General features: G+C 40.2%; 1 protein-coding gene across 3 annotated transcripts in view; it reads right to left on the reverse strand.

Annotated features, from left to right (window-relative positions):
- BRF1 (BRF1 RNA polymerase III transcription initiation factor subunit) overlaps positions 1–17,171 on the reverse strand; it is a 176,123-nt gene that overhangs the window by 154,809 nt on the left and 4,143 nt on the right. For 2 of the 3 annotated variants that reach the window (XM_061464169.1, XM_061464170.1), the window contains exon 2: positions 6,674–6,754. The exons of the other annotated variant lie outside the window; for it this stretch is intronic. In XM_061464169.1, the coding sequence (XP_061320153.1) occupies positions 6,674–6,754 (81 nt within the window). The remainder of the gene's footprint in view (positions 1–6,673; positions 6,755–17,171) is intronic. 3 annotated transcript variants of the gene reach the window in all.

Genomic DNA, 17,171 nt, shown 5'->3' on the forward strand with positions numbered 1-17,171 from the left:
TGTGAAGCTCTGCTGAAAAATAAATGATGGGCCAATAAAGAGTTAATGAGTCTGGATGAGATGTGAAGCCAAAGGAAACACTGTCTAGAGCATCTGCTACAGACCACCTGATCTTGAAGATAAAGCCTTCTTTAAACAAATGGAAGATGTCCTGGTACTCATGGTGAGCTGTAAGCACACTGGCATCTGCTGCAAGGGAATCATAGTGGGGCACAAGCAATGGACTTCTAGAGCACATTCAGAACAGTTCAAGTAGGAGCAGCACTGTAATACATCCACCATTCTCTAGAAAGGAAGAAGTGGTGGATAATTTACAGTTTGATGGCAGGCTTAGTTACAAAAAACCCTGAGATAATAAAGCTTCAGATCTTGAGGAGTGCAAGGAAAATGGGTAGCATAATTACAAGCCTGGATTTCAGAGGGCAGGCTTCAGTTTGCTCAGAGAAGAGGTAAACAGGACCCCTTGAGGTACTGCCATGAAGGCCAAAGGGGCCACGAAGACCAGTCAGTCTTCAAGTACAGTCTCCCCAAAGCAAAAGAGCACTCCATACTGTGCAGGATGTGCAGGAAGTTGAGCAGGCAGGAAGTGTGGCAGCTTGGCTTTACAGCAGCTCATGAATCCTCTTGGTCTTCCATTGCAATGTCTGTTTTCAGGTCTCACAGCTCGCTCTATGTGAGTTTTGAAGAAATGAAGCATTACCTATGGTAGAGAAAGACCAAACACTTCAGAATCTACATCCACAAGTCAATTGGACTGGCTGGGGTACATCTGAGCATGCTAAGAGAGCTGGGAGTAAGGTAAGAGGCATCTTTGCCATCTTTAAAAAGTTGTAGGAAGGACAGATCACAGAATCATTACGGTTGGAACGGACCTCTGGAGATAGTGTAAGTCCAACATCCCCTGCCAAGGCAGGGCCACCTTGAGCAGGTTACACAGGAACATATCCAGGCAGGTTGTGAATGTTCTCTTTGACTAGAAGACAGGAAGCATCAGGCTTGTCTTTCAGGGGGAAAGTAGGACACTGGAGGTGAGCTGGCTTACCCTGTTGGAAAGCTACAGAACAAATCTACCCGGAAATCATTTTCCAGACACAAAAAAGAAAGAAGGTTACTGGGAACTACCAGCGCAGATTTAATAAGGGCAGATCATGCCTGACTGCAATAAAAGCCACACTGCAGTCAAGGTAAACAGTAACTTGTGCTCTTCCCCTCATTCCATTTCATCATTCTCCCTGGCAGCCAAATTGAGGAGATATAGACTAGATAAGTGAACTGCTAGTTCAGTTAAAAACTGGCTAGATTCCAAGGGTAGTGGTCAGCACTTCAATCAGATTTACAAGTGGGACTGAAACCGAAGTTAATAACGTCCAATGCTTCTATTAACAACGTGGACAATGGGACAGGAGGTTCCCTTTCCCAGCCTGCAGACAACATTACATCAGGACACTGGTCAATACATTAATGGGCAAAGCCACTATTCAGAGGTATTTTAAGATACTGTAGAAATGAGCTGGCAGAGGCCTCATGAAGTTCAACAAGGCAAATGCAACTTTTTTTTTTTTTGCACCTGGGATGGAAGAACTGCAGCAGGGGACTGTTTGGCTAGGGAGTAGCTTTGCAGAAAAGGATCTAGATATCTCATGGAAAGAAAGATGGACATGACACAGCAGCACCCAACTGCAGTGATGAAGGCTAACCACATCCTGGAGTTGCATTATTAGGAATGTAGCCAGCATTATTAAGAATGTAGCCAGCAGGTTGAGGGAAGCGCTTATTACCCCCTTTTCAGCATTTGTGAGGCTATACTTTGTCCAGTGCAGGTCTCCTCTGCACAAGACAAGACACTGACATACTGGAGCAAGTCCAGCAGAGAGATGCTAAAATGATTAGGAGACTGGAGACTGAAGCACATGGCGTGAGGCTGAGAGCTGAATTTGCTCAGTCTTAAGATGAGAAAGCAACAGGGGAGATCTCACTGGTGTCTTCAGCTACTCAGTGGAAGGTTAGAAGGAAGATCAAGCCAAAATCGTCAGAGATGCACAGCAAATGGACAAGAAGCAAGAGTCACATTTCATAAGTTCTGACTAGATATAAGGAAAAAATTCTTCACAATGAGGGTGGTCAAGCATTACAGAACAGGTTGTCCAGGGAGATTGTGTCATATTCTTCCTTAGGGACACACAAAGCTCAGGTGCACTAGGCCCTGAGCAGCTTAATGCAACTTCAAAGCCACCATTTTGTGGACGTCCAGAGCTCCCTTCCAATCTACATTATTCTAGGATTCTACTATACTCTCCTCCCTTGTTTTAGTTTTGTAAAGTAGTTCCTTATTGTTTTGTAAAACAGTTCCTCTGTTCCTCTTCTTTGTATATTCCTGTTCTTCACATGTATAATATGCTTTCCTAGTCTAACTCATGCTGTATAGTTCTGCCACTATGATCACCTGTAATAAACCAGCTATGAAATCAGTGATGACCATGAAGGTTAAAGAATTAAGCAAGCAGTTTAAATGTAAGCAGTCAAAAATGCTTTAGAGAACACCTTCAGAAATGTCTTCTCATTTAGCATTAAAATACTGTTAGCTATGTTTTGGTATTTAGAAGGACTAAGGGAAAACACATTCATTTAAAGAAATTATTGAAAACACAGCACAAGAGTTCAGAAATAGGATTAAGCCAGATGCAGCTGCAATCTTCAAACTTAGTTTAAACCAAATCTGAGTATCTGCAACTGTAGCTTTCAAGTTATAATCATGCCATTGACCTTCCTTCCCCGCTCCCTTTTGTTTTTGGCCACTGAAGACTCTGACGCTTTCAATAGCTCCAAGTCAAGAACAACTCCCTTGTAACGATGACTCTGACATGGATATAGTGAGAGCAGATTGCCTGCAAGGAAACAAGAATAAACCAGCTATTTAGAGAGATTATGTAATGCATCCCAGAGCTGTAAAATGAGATTTAAAGAGACAGAACTCTGCATTTCAGCCCTGTAAGTAACCATAGAAGTTGAGCAATACTGTAACAATTTGAAGAGACAAATAGAGGAAGAAGTCTTGCCAAAGCATTCTCTCTCTGAGGTAGTATCTTATTCATAATTCTCACAAAACCAGTACCATTTGGCTATTTTGTCAAACCCTTTAAAACAAAGTTGAAACACCTCTTCATCTCAGAGATGTTTCAACCTCCAGTGGTTGCACATCAAGATGGTGCACAGATTTCTGCTACAAAAATGAGCTCTATGTGAACAAATACAATGCATCTTGTGGACCTGAGCTTGTTGAACTTCTGAAGCTTAGCACTCTCAATTAGCACAGTACTGCATGCTGAAAATCAAACCGATTATGAACAAATACAACAGAATTAGTCTTTCCTGCATGAATATTTTAGCAAGTGTAAACAAGATTCAAGCTTTTATAAGCAGCCAGTTCCCAAGTGAACACCCATGAACATCAGCTGGTTAAGCAAACGAAGACCAAGACTATGAACTGCCATGCAACACCATATTACAAACAGCAAGGAAAAACACAGCAAAGGCATGTGCGCTAAGGGAGACTAGTTCTGTGTATTGGACATTCTTACACAAAGCTGGAAGCTATAAAACCTTGAGGGTTTGTCCATGGATTTGTTTAGAGCATACATGCACACACAGAAAATACACGCACACTGATGCACAAAATAATGATTTTGTAGAAGAGTCCAGAACTGTTGAGCAGTTGTTGAGAGATTTCATTTCTGCATTTCTTCACTTTAGAATGGAAGGAAAAAAAAAAGGTACAATTACCTTAGGAATTCTAATGAAAAACTGGTTTTCATCTAAATCTGAACATCCTTTCATTAAAAGCCCCCAAAAATAGCACCATCATGCATTCAGCCAACCCCAGCTGCTTTGCTAGTGATTAAATAAGACAGTGAGCCCAGATCACCTCCTTTTCACCTCCCCTGAAAAAGGCATTACAGCAAGGAAGAATTTGGCCCAAACTACACGGGGGAGGAAAGGGAAAGCAGGGGGAGAGGGTTTTTTTTCTTTAAAATAAACCCAGGAAGTCCCTGCTCCGTTGCTGGACTTTTCCTCACATCATGTCAAGCCTGCAGGTTGCTGGCAAGCAGATCAGGCACAGTGCAAGACCTGCCAGCATTCCCAGACCACACACACGCTCTCAGCTGCTTTTGAATACACTGGGGATGAAGTGTATCTACCACCCATTCCTGCTTTCCAGAGCCTGGCTCTTCCCTGCAGCAACAGCCCATACAGAGCACTACATGGGGGAAAATCATGCCCTTACAGAAGTGAAGGTAGCACGCAGCCTTGATGCAAGAGCCACCAGCAAGCTGCAGGAACAGGTCTCCTGAACAGTTCTAGCAAGCTGTGCTGCACTGGCATCCCAACGGGATGCTAATTTCAGCAGTTCATTTGCAACTCAGTTAACTTCAGAAATGCAAACGTAGTAGTATCAGCAAATAAATAAATAAGCAGCTCAGCATTTTTTCTGATCAGATAGCATGGTGCTCCGAGGATAACTTCATTTTTAAAACAATCAACTATCAATGCACCTCAGTTTCACTCAATGAACAACCCATACTTTCTCTTTAAAATATATACTGTAAGTTCATTTACTTTGCCACACTTTCATGTCTAAACACAACGGATATTAACATAATTTCACGAAAAAAAACAGGCCATGATCACTGGCCCACAGTGACAGGTGAGATTTTCTAAGTTCACTGCCATAGCTCAATTTACAATTAAAACAATGTAAAACCAAAACTGTGATTAAATGCAGCAGACAACTATCTCATTATATAGCAGCAGAAAGAAAAGACATTCAAACACCAATTGCTCTACCTGAAATACCATCTGCTGCTTTCAATGCCTGGGACTGAGCAAGAACATCACTTAGCTTATTGGAAATAATTTTCCCAGAGACAGACCGGCAGCATGACAAATTGGCTACAAAGTTGGCTACAAAATCAAAGACCAAATTTTTTTTTCATCTATAAAGGACAGCCACAAAAAAACAGGTGGAGAGCCTCAGACAGGTATATGTGAAAACCAAATTGTTTTCCTGTTTCTCAAAACTATTTGGGAGCTAATTTCATTTAAATTTGATTTTAAGCAACCATCATTTCTTGTATTTGATGCTGACAGACTTTAGCCAAGTCAGAATTACTGTGTATGACTGGGGGTCCCACTCAGAAAAGCTGTGGGGAAGGAAGATGCTCAGACATATTTGCCAGCAAACACTCACCCAAGAAAGAAGTCATGTTCAGATTCCGGAAAAACACCTGCAATATCTTTGTGATTACCTTTCAGCATAAATGAAAGGGCTTTAGAAGGATTCAAGCACTCCAAGAAGCAATGGGATAGCATTTTCTCCCCTCAACATTTTACTTTTCTACAATTAAAGACAAGGAACTGAGCAGTCCATACGTACCACAGGCCAATTTACTTCTTAAATGCCCACATAAAATTATTGATTAAAAAAATTTTTATTAAAATGCCTTCATCCAAAGACAAGAAGTGGAATAAACCCACTAGAATACCTTATACAGGTTACACTTTATATAGGCATTTTTAAAACTTGGAAGTTAGCAACTTTGGACCTGACACTGAAACTAGCTCACAGAAAGTGCAAGCTTTACTCTGCCAAGCAAGCAGAGCTCAACACTGTTCAGTACAAACAGCTGAATAACATTCTGCATATAAATCCAGTGAATAATGCTGAGTAAAGCAGTCTGGATACATTTCAACAACATGGATCAATCTTAACCTTTCTATACCTATGGAGATACAGGATCAGATCAGTCTTATCTTTTGCATACCTATGCAGGCGGTGTTTGAGTTCCAAGTATAAGATTTTAATTTAGGAAAATACCTTTACCTAAAATAACCCACCCCCAAAAAGAGTACCATATTAATAAAATCCATCTATGTCCCTTGGTTAACTATGTCAGCTTCCAAGTGTTTGATATGATAGTCCATCAGCTGTCATACCCAAGAGTCATGAGACAAGAGTATTAATTAGCAAAAAAAAAGACAACTCTTGTCCATTAATATGAGTAACAGCAACTCAAAGAACATTCTCTTTCTGGAGTAAAAGCTGGTTTTATTCACTCACTTTAAGAGTGTAGATTCTGTAGATAGCAATTAAAATATAATGAGAATGTTTAAATATCTTATGAACACTACAATCTTTTTTCCATTTTTTCCCCTGCTCTGTTCAACAGTCACATACTAAGCACAATTACCACCAACTGTGCACATATACATAATATATGCATTATCTCACACTTATACCGCATATAAACAAAAGCATTTGAACAAGTATACTTAAAAATAAACATGCATAAAGCTTTACCAGAACTCTGATAAAATACAAAGCTACAATCACTTAAAATAAAAAGTTGCAATGGGCATGCCAACCTTGAAAAAGCCCTTTTAAACTACAATAGTATTATCAGGTGCCATTACCCTTTGTCAGCCAGCTACCTGACCTCATAAATCAGGCATAACAACCAAATGAGAGCACACTGTAAAATCAGCACAAGGCACACTTGTCTAATGAGTAAAAAGTGACCTGCCAAGGTTTTGAGGTCACATTCAAACCGAAAAAATTATTGTAATGAACCATATTAATAAAAACAAATCATACCAACACAACTAAGCTTGCACATACCATTCTGTAGAGTTTGTGCTCGTGACTCCTTCCCCAGATTGGCATGGAATCCTCCTCCTAAAGTTGGTGTTTTGCCTGCACCTATTAGGAAAAAAAAGACACCAAAACAACCCAGATATGTCAAATGCGATAACTGAATTAAAATATTAAAAGAAAACTTACTGTGCCACTACAGCCAGTACCTGTGTAATTTACAACATGCCAAATTACATTAATAAGGGCAACAGAAGTGCTTGAAGGGCTTACAACAATGAATACAATAATCCTGTGCAATTTATTTCTTCCTTGGGATACCTTAAGATTTACATGGCTCCACAAACCCTCCCAATCTCAGCTCCAAAATAAAGTACAAAAATGTCACAATCTCTGTTGTAGCCAGAACATGAAAATCAATATTGTAAAATACTTCTCGAAATAAATGATGAAACAATTGCTTAGTTCATATTTTTTTGTCTGAAGACTGTTCAATACATAATTTTAATATTAAAATTAACATTACTGGCACTATGGAACATAAGCATTTAGCATTCAATGACGACTGTGCTGGATACTACAGGCATAACACTTCAGACCAACATTAGGCACACCCACAGCAATACTTAGGCTACATAAAACACAAGTATGGAACTGCTACTTCTACATCTTGAGAGGTCGGAAATTAAATAAATCCAGGTTGCAAATCAGCATCAACTAGATGATGGCTTTTGCATCCCTGCCAATGCTGAGAAGCCTGAATGCAGAGTTTGCTAAGAGTCAATGGAACTACTCATACAAACCAAGCCCATAGAACAGGGAATTAAACTACCAAGGACAGAAACAGTCTCACACTAAAGCAGAAAGGGTTTTTTTAAAAAACAGTCAGGCTACCTCAGGCAGGATATCTGAATGTATCGGCTTAACAGCAAGTGAGACTAAAATGCTAAATTGCAAAGGACTGAAAAAAAGCAATTTGTTCGTAGTTAGACTTCTACTTAATTCAAGTAGTCTGCTCTTCAGAATCAGGAGAAAAGTCATCTTGTTGCCTATGATGCCTATCTACAGTTTTTCTCAGTTTCTTGTAGCTATGTTTTCTTACCTTTTACCAGTTCTCTAAAACACACTAGAATGTCGTTGGGATAGAATCACGCACGAAAGTGTCCCTTTGGCTAATTTGGGTCAGGTTTCCTGTCTCTGCTCCCTTACGGCTACTTGTGCCTCCCTCCTCACTGCAGAGCATGAGAGGATTGAGAAGTCCTTGACCAGGGTAAGCATTACTTAGCAACAACTAAAACATCGGCGTGTTATCAGCACTGTTCTCAGATTAAAGCTGAAAACACAGCACTGCACCAGCTACTAGGAAGAAAATTAAGCCCATCCCAGTGAAGACCAGGACACAGGTACAAGTGATGAGAAACTGTGACCTAAATTGTTCACTCCTACTGGACTCTCTTAGTCTCCTCTCAGCTGCATTTAATGCACACCCATGTTGAGGGGAAAAAAAAACAAATTAACAGAAAAAAACACAAACAGAAAAGCTAGTATTCCTGCAGTATTAGTGTCTATCAGCCTTCAAAGCGTAATTTTCCATACAACTTTTAAATTGGGTTTCTAGCGCTATCCACAACAGAAACCAACTTCATTTCATTAACATATCCTTTCAATAAACAATCATGAAAAACTCTCCCATAAATGCCCCACAGCTTAAGTACTTCAGCTCAACATTCCAGTTAGAAATGAAGAACATTCAATAGCAACCTACTCACTGGTTACTTAGATACAGCATTTACAGACAGCAATGTCTCCTTGCCATTCTTATAGGTACATCTCTTATTTCCACAAATGCTCCAAAACAAACCAAGCAATGATGCAAAACAGAGAGAGGTTACCAAACTACCCTAGCATACATTACATTTTTGGTATAAATTTAATAAGAACGGTTTTACCTGGGAGAGGCGAGGAGGGAGGGAATATATATATATATATATATATATATATATATATATCAATAGTGGCAATAGTTTTATGCTGCTTTTCTTCAGTAGCAAATCTAACTTCCTGAAACTCTGCCTCCTACCTTCATTTTTTCATTAAGATCTGCTTTATCACAGGCTACCTCACTTATCTGAGTTGCAGCCGGAGAGCACACACTCAAGCATCAGTACAGCAGAGAAGGCCATAAACTGCAGGACAAGAGCAGAAACACACAGCAGGGCAGGCTGGAGGTAGCAGGCTCATCCAGCACTGGAGTCAAAAGCACCGTTGCCCCCTCCTTTGCACAAAGGCTCCACTTTTCAGCCCCATCTATCTTTGAAAACACAAAAATATGGAACTCTGTTGGACTATCATTGCCAAAAGCCCTGATACTCTTTCACAAGTTTCCCTGTTATTACTAAAAAGCTTGCAAAAACAATCCTGCAGTGGCGGAAAACAATACTATTAACAAAATAATTTAACATACTCAGAAGCAAAAATCCAGACTGAATACAAACAACATAAAATTAAGCTGACATTTCAGTGTTTTTATTAAGATTCTTTTCATTAGACATCAAGATACAACATTGTACACAAAAGTTACATAAAAGTGATTTCTCTCCAAGCTACGGAGTCTGCAGCAGATACAGTGGAGCTATCCAAAAGGCAAATTTTGCTATCAGAATTGACATACCCATTTCTCAGTGAGTTAACTGGAAAAACTCTCTCTTTAATTAGCATTTGGCTTTGAAAACTGACAGAAAACTGGTATGTTGAGCTCTTACGCTCAGAACTGCAAACTACTGCTGCCACTGACTATGAAGTCCTACCACCAGCATTAATCTTCAGAGGCAGAACGCAAACCAAACTCATTAATGTAACTGTTCAGCTGGGTAATAAAAAAAAAAAAAAACTATTCCAAAACCCTGTGAAGTCATCAATTTCATATAAAAACAAAAATCCCTACGAAGCCCATAATTTAAAAGTACAAAGGAAAGGAACAGCAATCGCTAGGCACAACCAAATTAACATCCCAGCTTTAGTGAAATTTTTACATTTCTTGACCTTTTCCGTTTTTCCCTCTACAACTTCAAATGTGAAATAAACAGGCTTTGGGTTTTTCACATTCAGCTTTCAAGATCTACAAAAATATATCCGAGAAGTGTTTGGTGTCTTCAAGTGCTGCCTGCCAAATCCTCAACACTTACACTAACATTTCCCTAAGCCAACCCAAATATCCTCCTTCATGAGGTGGTGCCTCCCAAGGTACACTGTCATCTGCTGACTATTTTTAGAAACTAACTCAAGACTCTCAGCTTTACAAAACTGAAGTCTCGGCTTCTAAGTTAGCTTTGGATAATTACATGAAATTTTGGACAACAGAACGTGCGGAGAGATGTGTTAACAGCACAAACACACAGCTACTGAATATTCTGTGGTCCTCCCAGTGTGCCCCAACACACCAAAATAAGAGATCAGATCATGTACGTGGAAACTTGGTGATACTCAGTCAAAGCTTACACGGGTCCAGAGCCAGCCCATAACCACACATTACTCAAGTGCTAAACTACTGTAACTGTCCCTTCAAGCATCCCCACATCTGCTCCTTGCAGCACAGTCTGGGTCAGACCGAGGCACCTCAGCTGTACCTGGTGCTCCACTGACTCACTAATGAAGTAAGAAGTCACATCACCTGCTTCTCTACAAAAATGTTCCTCAAGCAGTAAAAGGAGCAAGCAAAACTTGAAGTCTGTGACAACCTTCAACAGCAACAAGAAGACAACAGATAGCAGGAACAACACTTATCCCTCCATAATGAGGGGGCAAAGAGCAGCCACTCGGGCATCTGCAGCTTAAAGGGCACTTTCCTGAGAGCTAGTGACATGCTGAGTTTCAGATTCAACACCTGGAAAAGAAACAGATTCAGTCCCAGCATTATGGATTTTGTTTCCTCTAGATAAATGAACAAGTGAAGACAGGGAATGAAGCAGCTTGTAACCTGAAATGAAGCATATCTGCTATTTGATAGGACCAGTTCTAACACAATCCTTCCCTATGAAATTAAAACCAAAAAACACCAGCTCTTTCTTCAGGAGAAGGCAGGAGAAAACCCTTCAATTTAAAACCCACATATTTACAGTTCCAGCATAAAATCTGGGTCTGATACTGCACACTTGCATCACATCAACGGTTTCATAATCAGGGTAGACTAAATAATCTAATATAAAACACGAATGAGCTTCCTACTTAAGTTAGATCATAAAAGTCAAAAGGAGAATAAGTTAATGTGCCATTTCAACTCATGCCTACAATAGCAAAATGATGTAATTAAAGTTTTTTTAACACACAAAACTACCAAAGTCTGCAACTGAAATAATTCTCAGCCATTTTTACAGGGACACTAACAGATCTGCACACACTACAGCCTGCTGAAATTGTACTGCTGAATAAATTTACATAGGCAAACTTTTAATCTACTCCATCATAGCTAGCTACCTATGGGCTTATTTTCATAACTACCAATCAAAGAGATAAATATACTGTTGCATCCACCATGCCTGAGTTTAGGACTGCACAAGTCTATGAAAGTTACATCCAACCGTTCACATCCAAGTTACGCACACAATTCTGCATTTTCACAACTGACAGCAGCATACTGCAGCACTTCAAGCAGGAATTTGTTGACACCACAAGGACAGCATGTAAGACTCAAGGCCAGAAAAAAACGCTATGCACTTAACTCTGATGCAAGATTGCCACCTGGAGGATCACAGAAAAGAAGCAAAAATCGATTCCGTTTATTTCACTAAAACATTTTTTTTTTTTGCATGAAATAGATGCAAATTTCCCCTCTTCCTTCCCAACACAATACGATTATAAATTAGTTTTGTAAAGAGAAAAACTAGCACAAAGTAAAACAAGTAAACAGTCCAGGATTTCCCACAAAAGGTCTGTAAATCCAGCATATCCATACTTCCTTCGCTGTTATAAATTATATCATGACCACTCTACATAACTAAAAATTAACATGAATTAGTGTCATTCTAGAAATCTGAACCACAAGTAAGAAGAAATTTGCCAATATTACCATTATTTTCATTTTTCACTACCCAGCGTTTTAATTTCAAGTTTAGTGTATGTATTACTGGTGGAACACACTTCAGGATTGTTCAAAGCTGCACTATAAAAAAATATTTGATATCAGGATTTGGTCTATTAACATATTATACATGGAAACCAATTCATAGAGCATAATGTAGTTAGGATTGGAACTGACCTTAAAAGATGATCTAGCTCCAACCCCTCTGCCATGGGAAAGGACACCTTCCACTAGACCAGGTTGCTCAAAGCCCCATCTAACCTGGCCTTGTAAAAAGTCCCTCACAAGATTTCTTGTAGCCCCCTTTGAAGGTAATGGAAGGCAATTACCAACTACCAATTAAAAACAAAAACCCTACTCCTTCCACTTTAATATTCAAAAATACAGGAGAATCCTTTATTGTACATAACAACTGGCTACACAAGAACCACAGAAAGAGATACAAACACAGAGTTCATCTTCACCAACTGTTTCGCTAGCACTGACTGTGAAAGGTACATTGTACAAAGCTCTAGAGGGAAACAGACATTGGAGATGAAAAGCTAGTAATCTTAGCTTAAATTTTACTAAGCTTTTTCCTCCCTGTATCTGGTCCTCCTCTTTCCAGTTTGCAGACCATAACTTCCCATTTCCACAAACCCCAGTAAGACTGAAATACTTAGATCAAGGCAAACTCAGTCAAGTTCCACACTTGAGGTCATGTAACTCACACTCAATGTAAAAACAAGCAAAAAAAAGCTTTCAAGATTTACACAGCATATACAAAATATTCTGGCAAGCTTCCATAAGCATACCTGGAAAACTGAGCATACCACAGCTTCACTAATAAGATACATTAGATTTATCAAGGGACACTTCAGAGCAGGAGTACACATTCATTGTTTATAGCAGTGCAAATAGGTCACTGTAGTAAGTTGCTTATAATTCACTTGCAACAAAAAAATCATATCAGCAGGAAGAAACTTCCTTAATATTCTAATATCTGAAACAGCCTACTGACAAATGTTGTGCAGCCTTCTCACTAGAAGTTCTAACACTCATTGGTGTGTTAAGGGCTACTAGTTCGTAACTTTCCATTCTCCCTATGAACAAAAGTAAGCAGATCTCTTTTCACAGGCAACATTCTTCCTACCAATCTCAAATCAGTATCCTGCAAACTCATGTACATTTGGAGATGGAGAGTCTTAATGTACTTATGCTGTTCAAGAGCTATACATGATCCTGACTTGGTGCTGAAATTGCACTAATGCTGTCAAAGTCCACTGCAGCCTCCCACTTCTATTTGTCACCATCCTGGCTTAGACACTAAGTAAGCATAAGTTAAAAGACTAATTCACACCTGTTCTTGTAAATGCCATCTTAGAATTTAACGAAAAGATTATACATTTTTAACTTAGTTTGTTACATTACCTTTTTTTTAATCAAAAAGCCCCCAAAAGAAATAGAAATTCCAAGCAATCAACCACAAAACATTAAACCTGTCTCACACAGAGATATCAATGATGTTCACTGACCTCAGACCCCAAAGGCAGGGTATGTCCTGCAGTGCAAGAATCCTACTTCAGTGACCAGGCTATAAGCACTCCATAACACTCCTACTGAAGCTGTGATGTGTATTTGAGGATGAAGTGTCCTGTAAGTCTTATTTGGAGCTGATAATGCCCCTAGCTCCAAGAACTCATCTTTTCCATCCCACAGTCCTGTTGCCTCAGACGATGGAGGCTGCATTTCACTATGCTAACCTCCTTTTTATGCTGTTTTCCCTGGGACAAGTGCACACACTGCAGCAGCGCCTGCCCCTCTCCTCACTCTGCCCACTTTGAGAAAAACTCGAGGGAGACAGAGGTCTCAAAACTACAAGGTTTCTTTCTATTTTGTGGAAGCAGGCAGCTTGTTGGGGAAGACATCCACTAAGTAAGAGCTAGCTAAAAACTTCTGAAAAACAATTCTGATCTAAATTCTCACTAGAGATGTGACTCTGAACTCTGTAGGAGGGCAGGGGCAGCCACAGCCCGGGGCAGCCACAGCCCAGGGCACCAGGCACCTCTGAGTCCAGAGATGGCCTGAGGCCAAGCAGGACATCAGCTTACATGTGGGGATCAGGATCAGGCCCAGCAACGGGAAACAAGACACAGCACTGGGATGGCCAGGCAAGGTCACAGGCATGGGCTGAAGCCAGGCAGGACAAGGACCTGGCTAAGCAGGGCTGTGGGAAGCTGGAGACCAGCCCTGATGTGGAGTCACTGGGGCAAGGGTGGATGTCCACAGGGGCTTCCTGGGCAGGGGGGAAGCAGGTTGTGGACAGCAAGGGCCAGCAATGGCTGGCAAAGCAGGCAGTCCTCCTGCCACCCAACTGCAGACAAAGATCACAAACACTTCTAAAGGACAGGTTTTTGGGCTGATTCATGGTTTATGCCCAAGAAACTCATTGGATGCTGGTTTTCTCTACTTACTACCAAGCATTTAAAGGCAATTTCTGGAACAAAAGAGGCCAAGTTTCCCCAGATACTGAGTGTTTCAGGATCACAAGCTCAGTCTGCTTTGCAGTGCCCTTTTCTCATTCTGCAGTTTCTCAGTTTTGTCTTCCAGCTTGCTGCTGCACTACCTGCACATCAGCTTTCTCAGGCAGGACTGTTCTCTTCTCCTTTGATGAGTGACAGAAGCCCTGGACTCCACTTTCAAAGCTTCTTTAACCCCAAAGAGAGATCTGGACTATCAATGTTCAGCTTTCTTCCTTTCAGTCTCTGTTTGTACTTGTTTTTTTACTCCTGTCAGCCTTAGGGGAAAAAACTCTGAAAACATTTTCTCCCACTAACTACCACAAGACAGGGGACTCCCTCCTAGACACACTGGAAGAGTGATCAGAGAACTCGCCACCTTCAAACATGCCACACAACTTGACATTCTACAAAAGCACCAGCCATCAAAACAGTGCAGGCCGGTGAGGGGCTCTGCGGAGCTCTGTCTTCCAGGATGCAATTACAGTATAATGGAGAGGGAGAAACCTAGCTCACTCTTAAACTCTGTACTGCTGTATTTCATGCTGGTATGCATTTAAATCTTATGACCAATAGAGGAGTCTGTTAAGAACTTTGGTATGAAGAAAAAAAGAAAGATGCATTCATTCCAATTGCAGAAAGAGGAATTTTAATTCAAACTCTCTCCAAATTTGACAACAAATCACAGAGAACAACCTGTTTTGGCCAGTTTGAGACACTCTGAACAGGCTGTCAATTACAAGGTGGCCAGTTATTCTTTAAAACAAGACTCAACTAGGAAAAGCACATACCTCGAACACTTTCTGTGCAATTAACAGAGGTCCTTGGAGCTCAAATGTGCACAGCAACCCTTTTCCACTAGGACCCGATTTACCCGGCATCAAATCAGCCAAGCTCAGAAAGAAACTCAATTTCAACATCTGGCCTTCACAAGCTTCAAGAAAACACAGCTAGAGTTAAGTCTTGAGACTGGATTCTTACCGGACTGCAACCACTTGCAACAGAATTAACAATTACAACTAACTGTAATAAGGCCTATCAAAGCATCTGCTAACTTGTGCTTTGTGAGAACTTCCCTCTCAGAAAATCAACAGAAAGATAAACAGTAGCCCCCTTCTAGAGCATGAAGAGTGTATTCCCTGGCTAGTGAATTTACCATCTTATGACCCAGCAAAGTGACAGGTACCTCACAAGAGATTACTTGCCACTCCCGGAGACAGACAGCATTAAAGGGAATTGTGGGATTAGGGTATCTTGCAAATGTATCCCTCCATTTCCATCAAGACCATGACAATGAAAAGCACTGGTGTTACTACGCTGAGACAAACAGATTATGCCCATGTCTAAAGAGGGTCTCATGAGGCCTGGGATGGCTTAGCTCTCATTTTGTGTACTTATATAAAGTACACCATCTCCTTTTTTATGCCCCAAGTACCACCAAGAAAGATTTCATGGTCCTTATTACAAAGTACTGCATATGCAACTTCATAAACCTTACTCTAAATAAATCTTTGCCTTGCAGTCTGGATTTATGGACGAATTATCACAGACTCTCAAAATTGTAAACATCTCTACCATCTACTTCTCACAAGAACAGAAGAATTAACCAAGCATTTTCAAGAGAGAATGTATCTACATAACTGTCAAAGTCAGAGGACTGTTCTGGTCACAACTTTCCAAAACACAAACAAAATTAAAAAAAAAAAAGAAAAAGAAGGCAAACAAAAAACCACAAAACAACAAACCCTCAAACAAACAAACCACCAAAAAAGCAGTATTAATACCTAAGGACACCTACAGTTTATGCTGTAAAACCATAGCTCCCTGAGTCTTGGACCAGTTTTAAAAGAAGGGTCAAAACCCTCAAAAGCATCTTTGCAGAGCTCAATTAACATGATCACCCCCAAAGACTCAAGAACAGCTGTGCCAGGTCAGATCAGAAAGCTGTCTAGTCCAGTGTGCTACCTCTGAACAGTAAAGTCCATTAACATATATGACTACAAGTGAACACTACACACAGGAGGAAAGCTTGTTACAACAGTTCTCTCATTATCTCCTAGAGCCTAGAGATCTGTGGCTCAAGAATTTCCTGACCCAGAAATACCAGCTTTTTTTTTTATTTTTAGGGGCCATGACACATTTTTATTCTGCTTGTCCAACCATCTTCTGACTGGTACAAACTTTTAACACCTACAGCTTAAGATTGTGGTGACATTTCATAAAATGTCTTTTATGAAAAAAAAAAACGAACAAACACACAAGAACCTAACACTTCTGAACCTCCTACTTGCTACTTTCAAAATAAGCTACCTGCTAGATTTCTCAGCACTCCCTAGTTTTTTCATTATGTGATACTGAACAATAGCTCATCCTTACCATGTTATTCTGCGGTATTTACAGACCTCTACTATGTTCCCATTCAATCATCTGAATCTATTCATTCATTCTAACACAAGCTATTCACAAAGCCCTCCTCTTAATCACCCCATCTTCCTTGGTGTGTCTTTTCCAGTTGTGTTAGAGGTTTTCTTGAGGAGACACAAGACAAAAACACATCAGAACTGCACACAGTATTAGTTGCAGATAGTGCTGTGGATATGTAATAGTGTATGCATATGCTGTCATATTCTTTTTCTGATAACTTCTAATATTCTCTTTCCTGCTCTGCATTTTTGTACTGTGAATGAACATTGAGCTAAACATTTTTACAGAGCTAGCCATTAAGACCTAGTAACCTCCTTCCCTAACTGTACTAGCCAGACCAGATGCTGCCATCCCACATGTGGAAGAAAGGAACAATCCGAACTCTCACTGCCACACTTAATCTCATCTGCTACCCTACTACTCAGATACTAAAAGCAACAGGTCCTTCTACATCTACAGATGATCTTAAGGTCCTTTCCAACCCTACCTATTCTATGATTCACTACCCCAAATCATACTACCAGCA

This window comes from Pezoporus flaviventris, unplaced genomic scaffold (genome assembly GCF_033815535.1).
Source record: "Pezoporus flaviventris isolate CSIRO_AGI_PZ_B2104156 unplaced genomic scaffold, CSIRO_AGI_Pfla_v1 ptg000036l, whole genome shotgun sequence".
In the NCBI taxonomy this organism is placed as follows: Eukaryota; Metazoa; Chordata; class Aves; order Psittaciformes; family Psittacidae; genus Pezoporus; species Pezoporus flaviventris.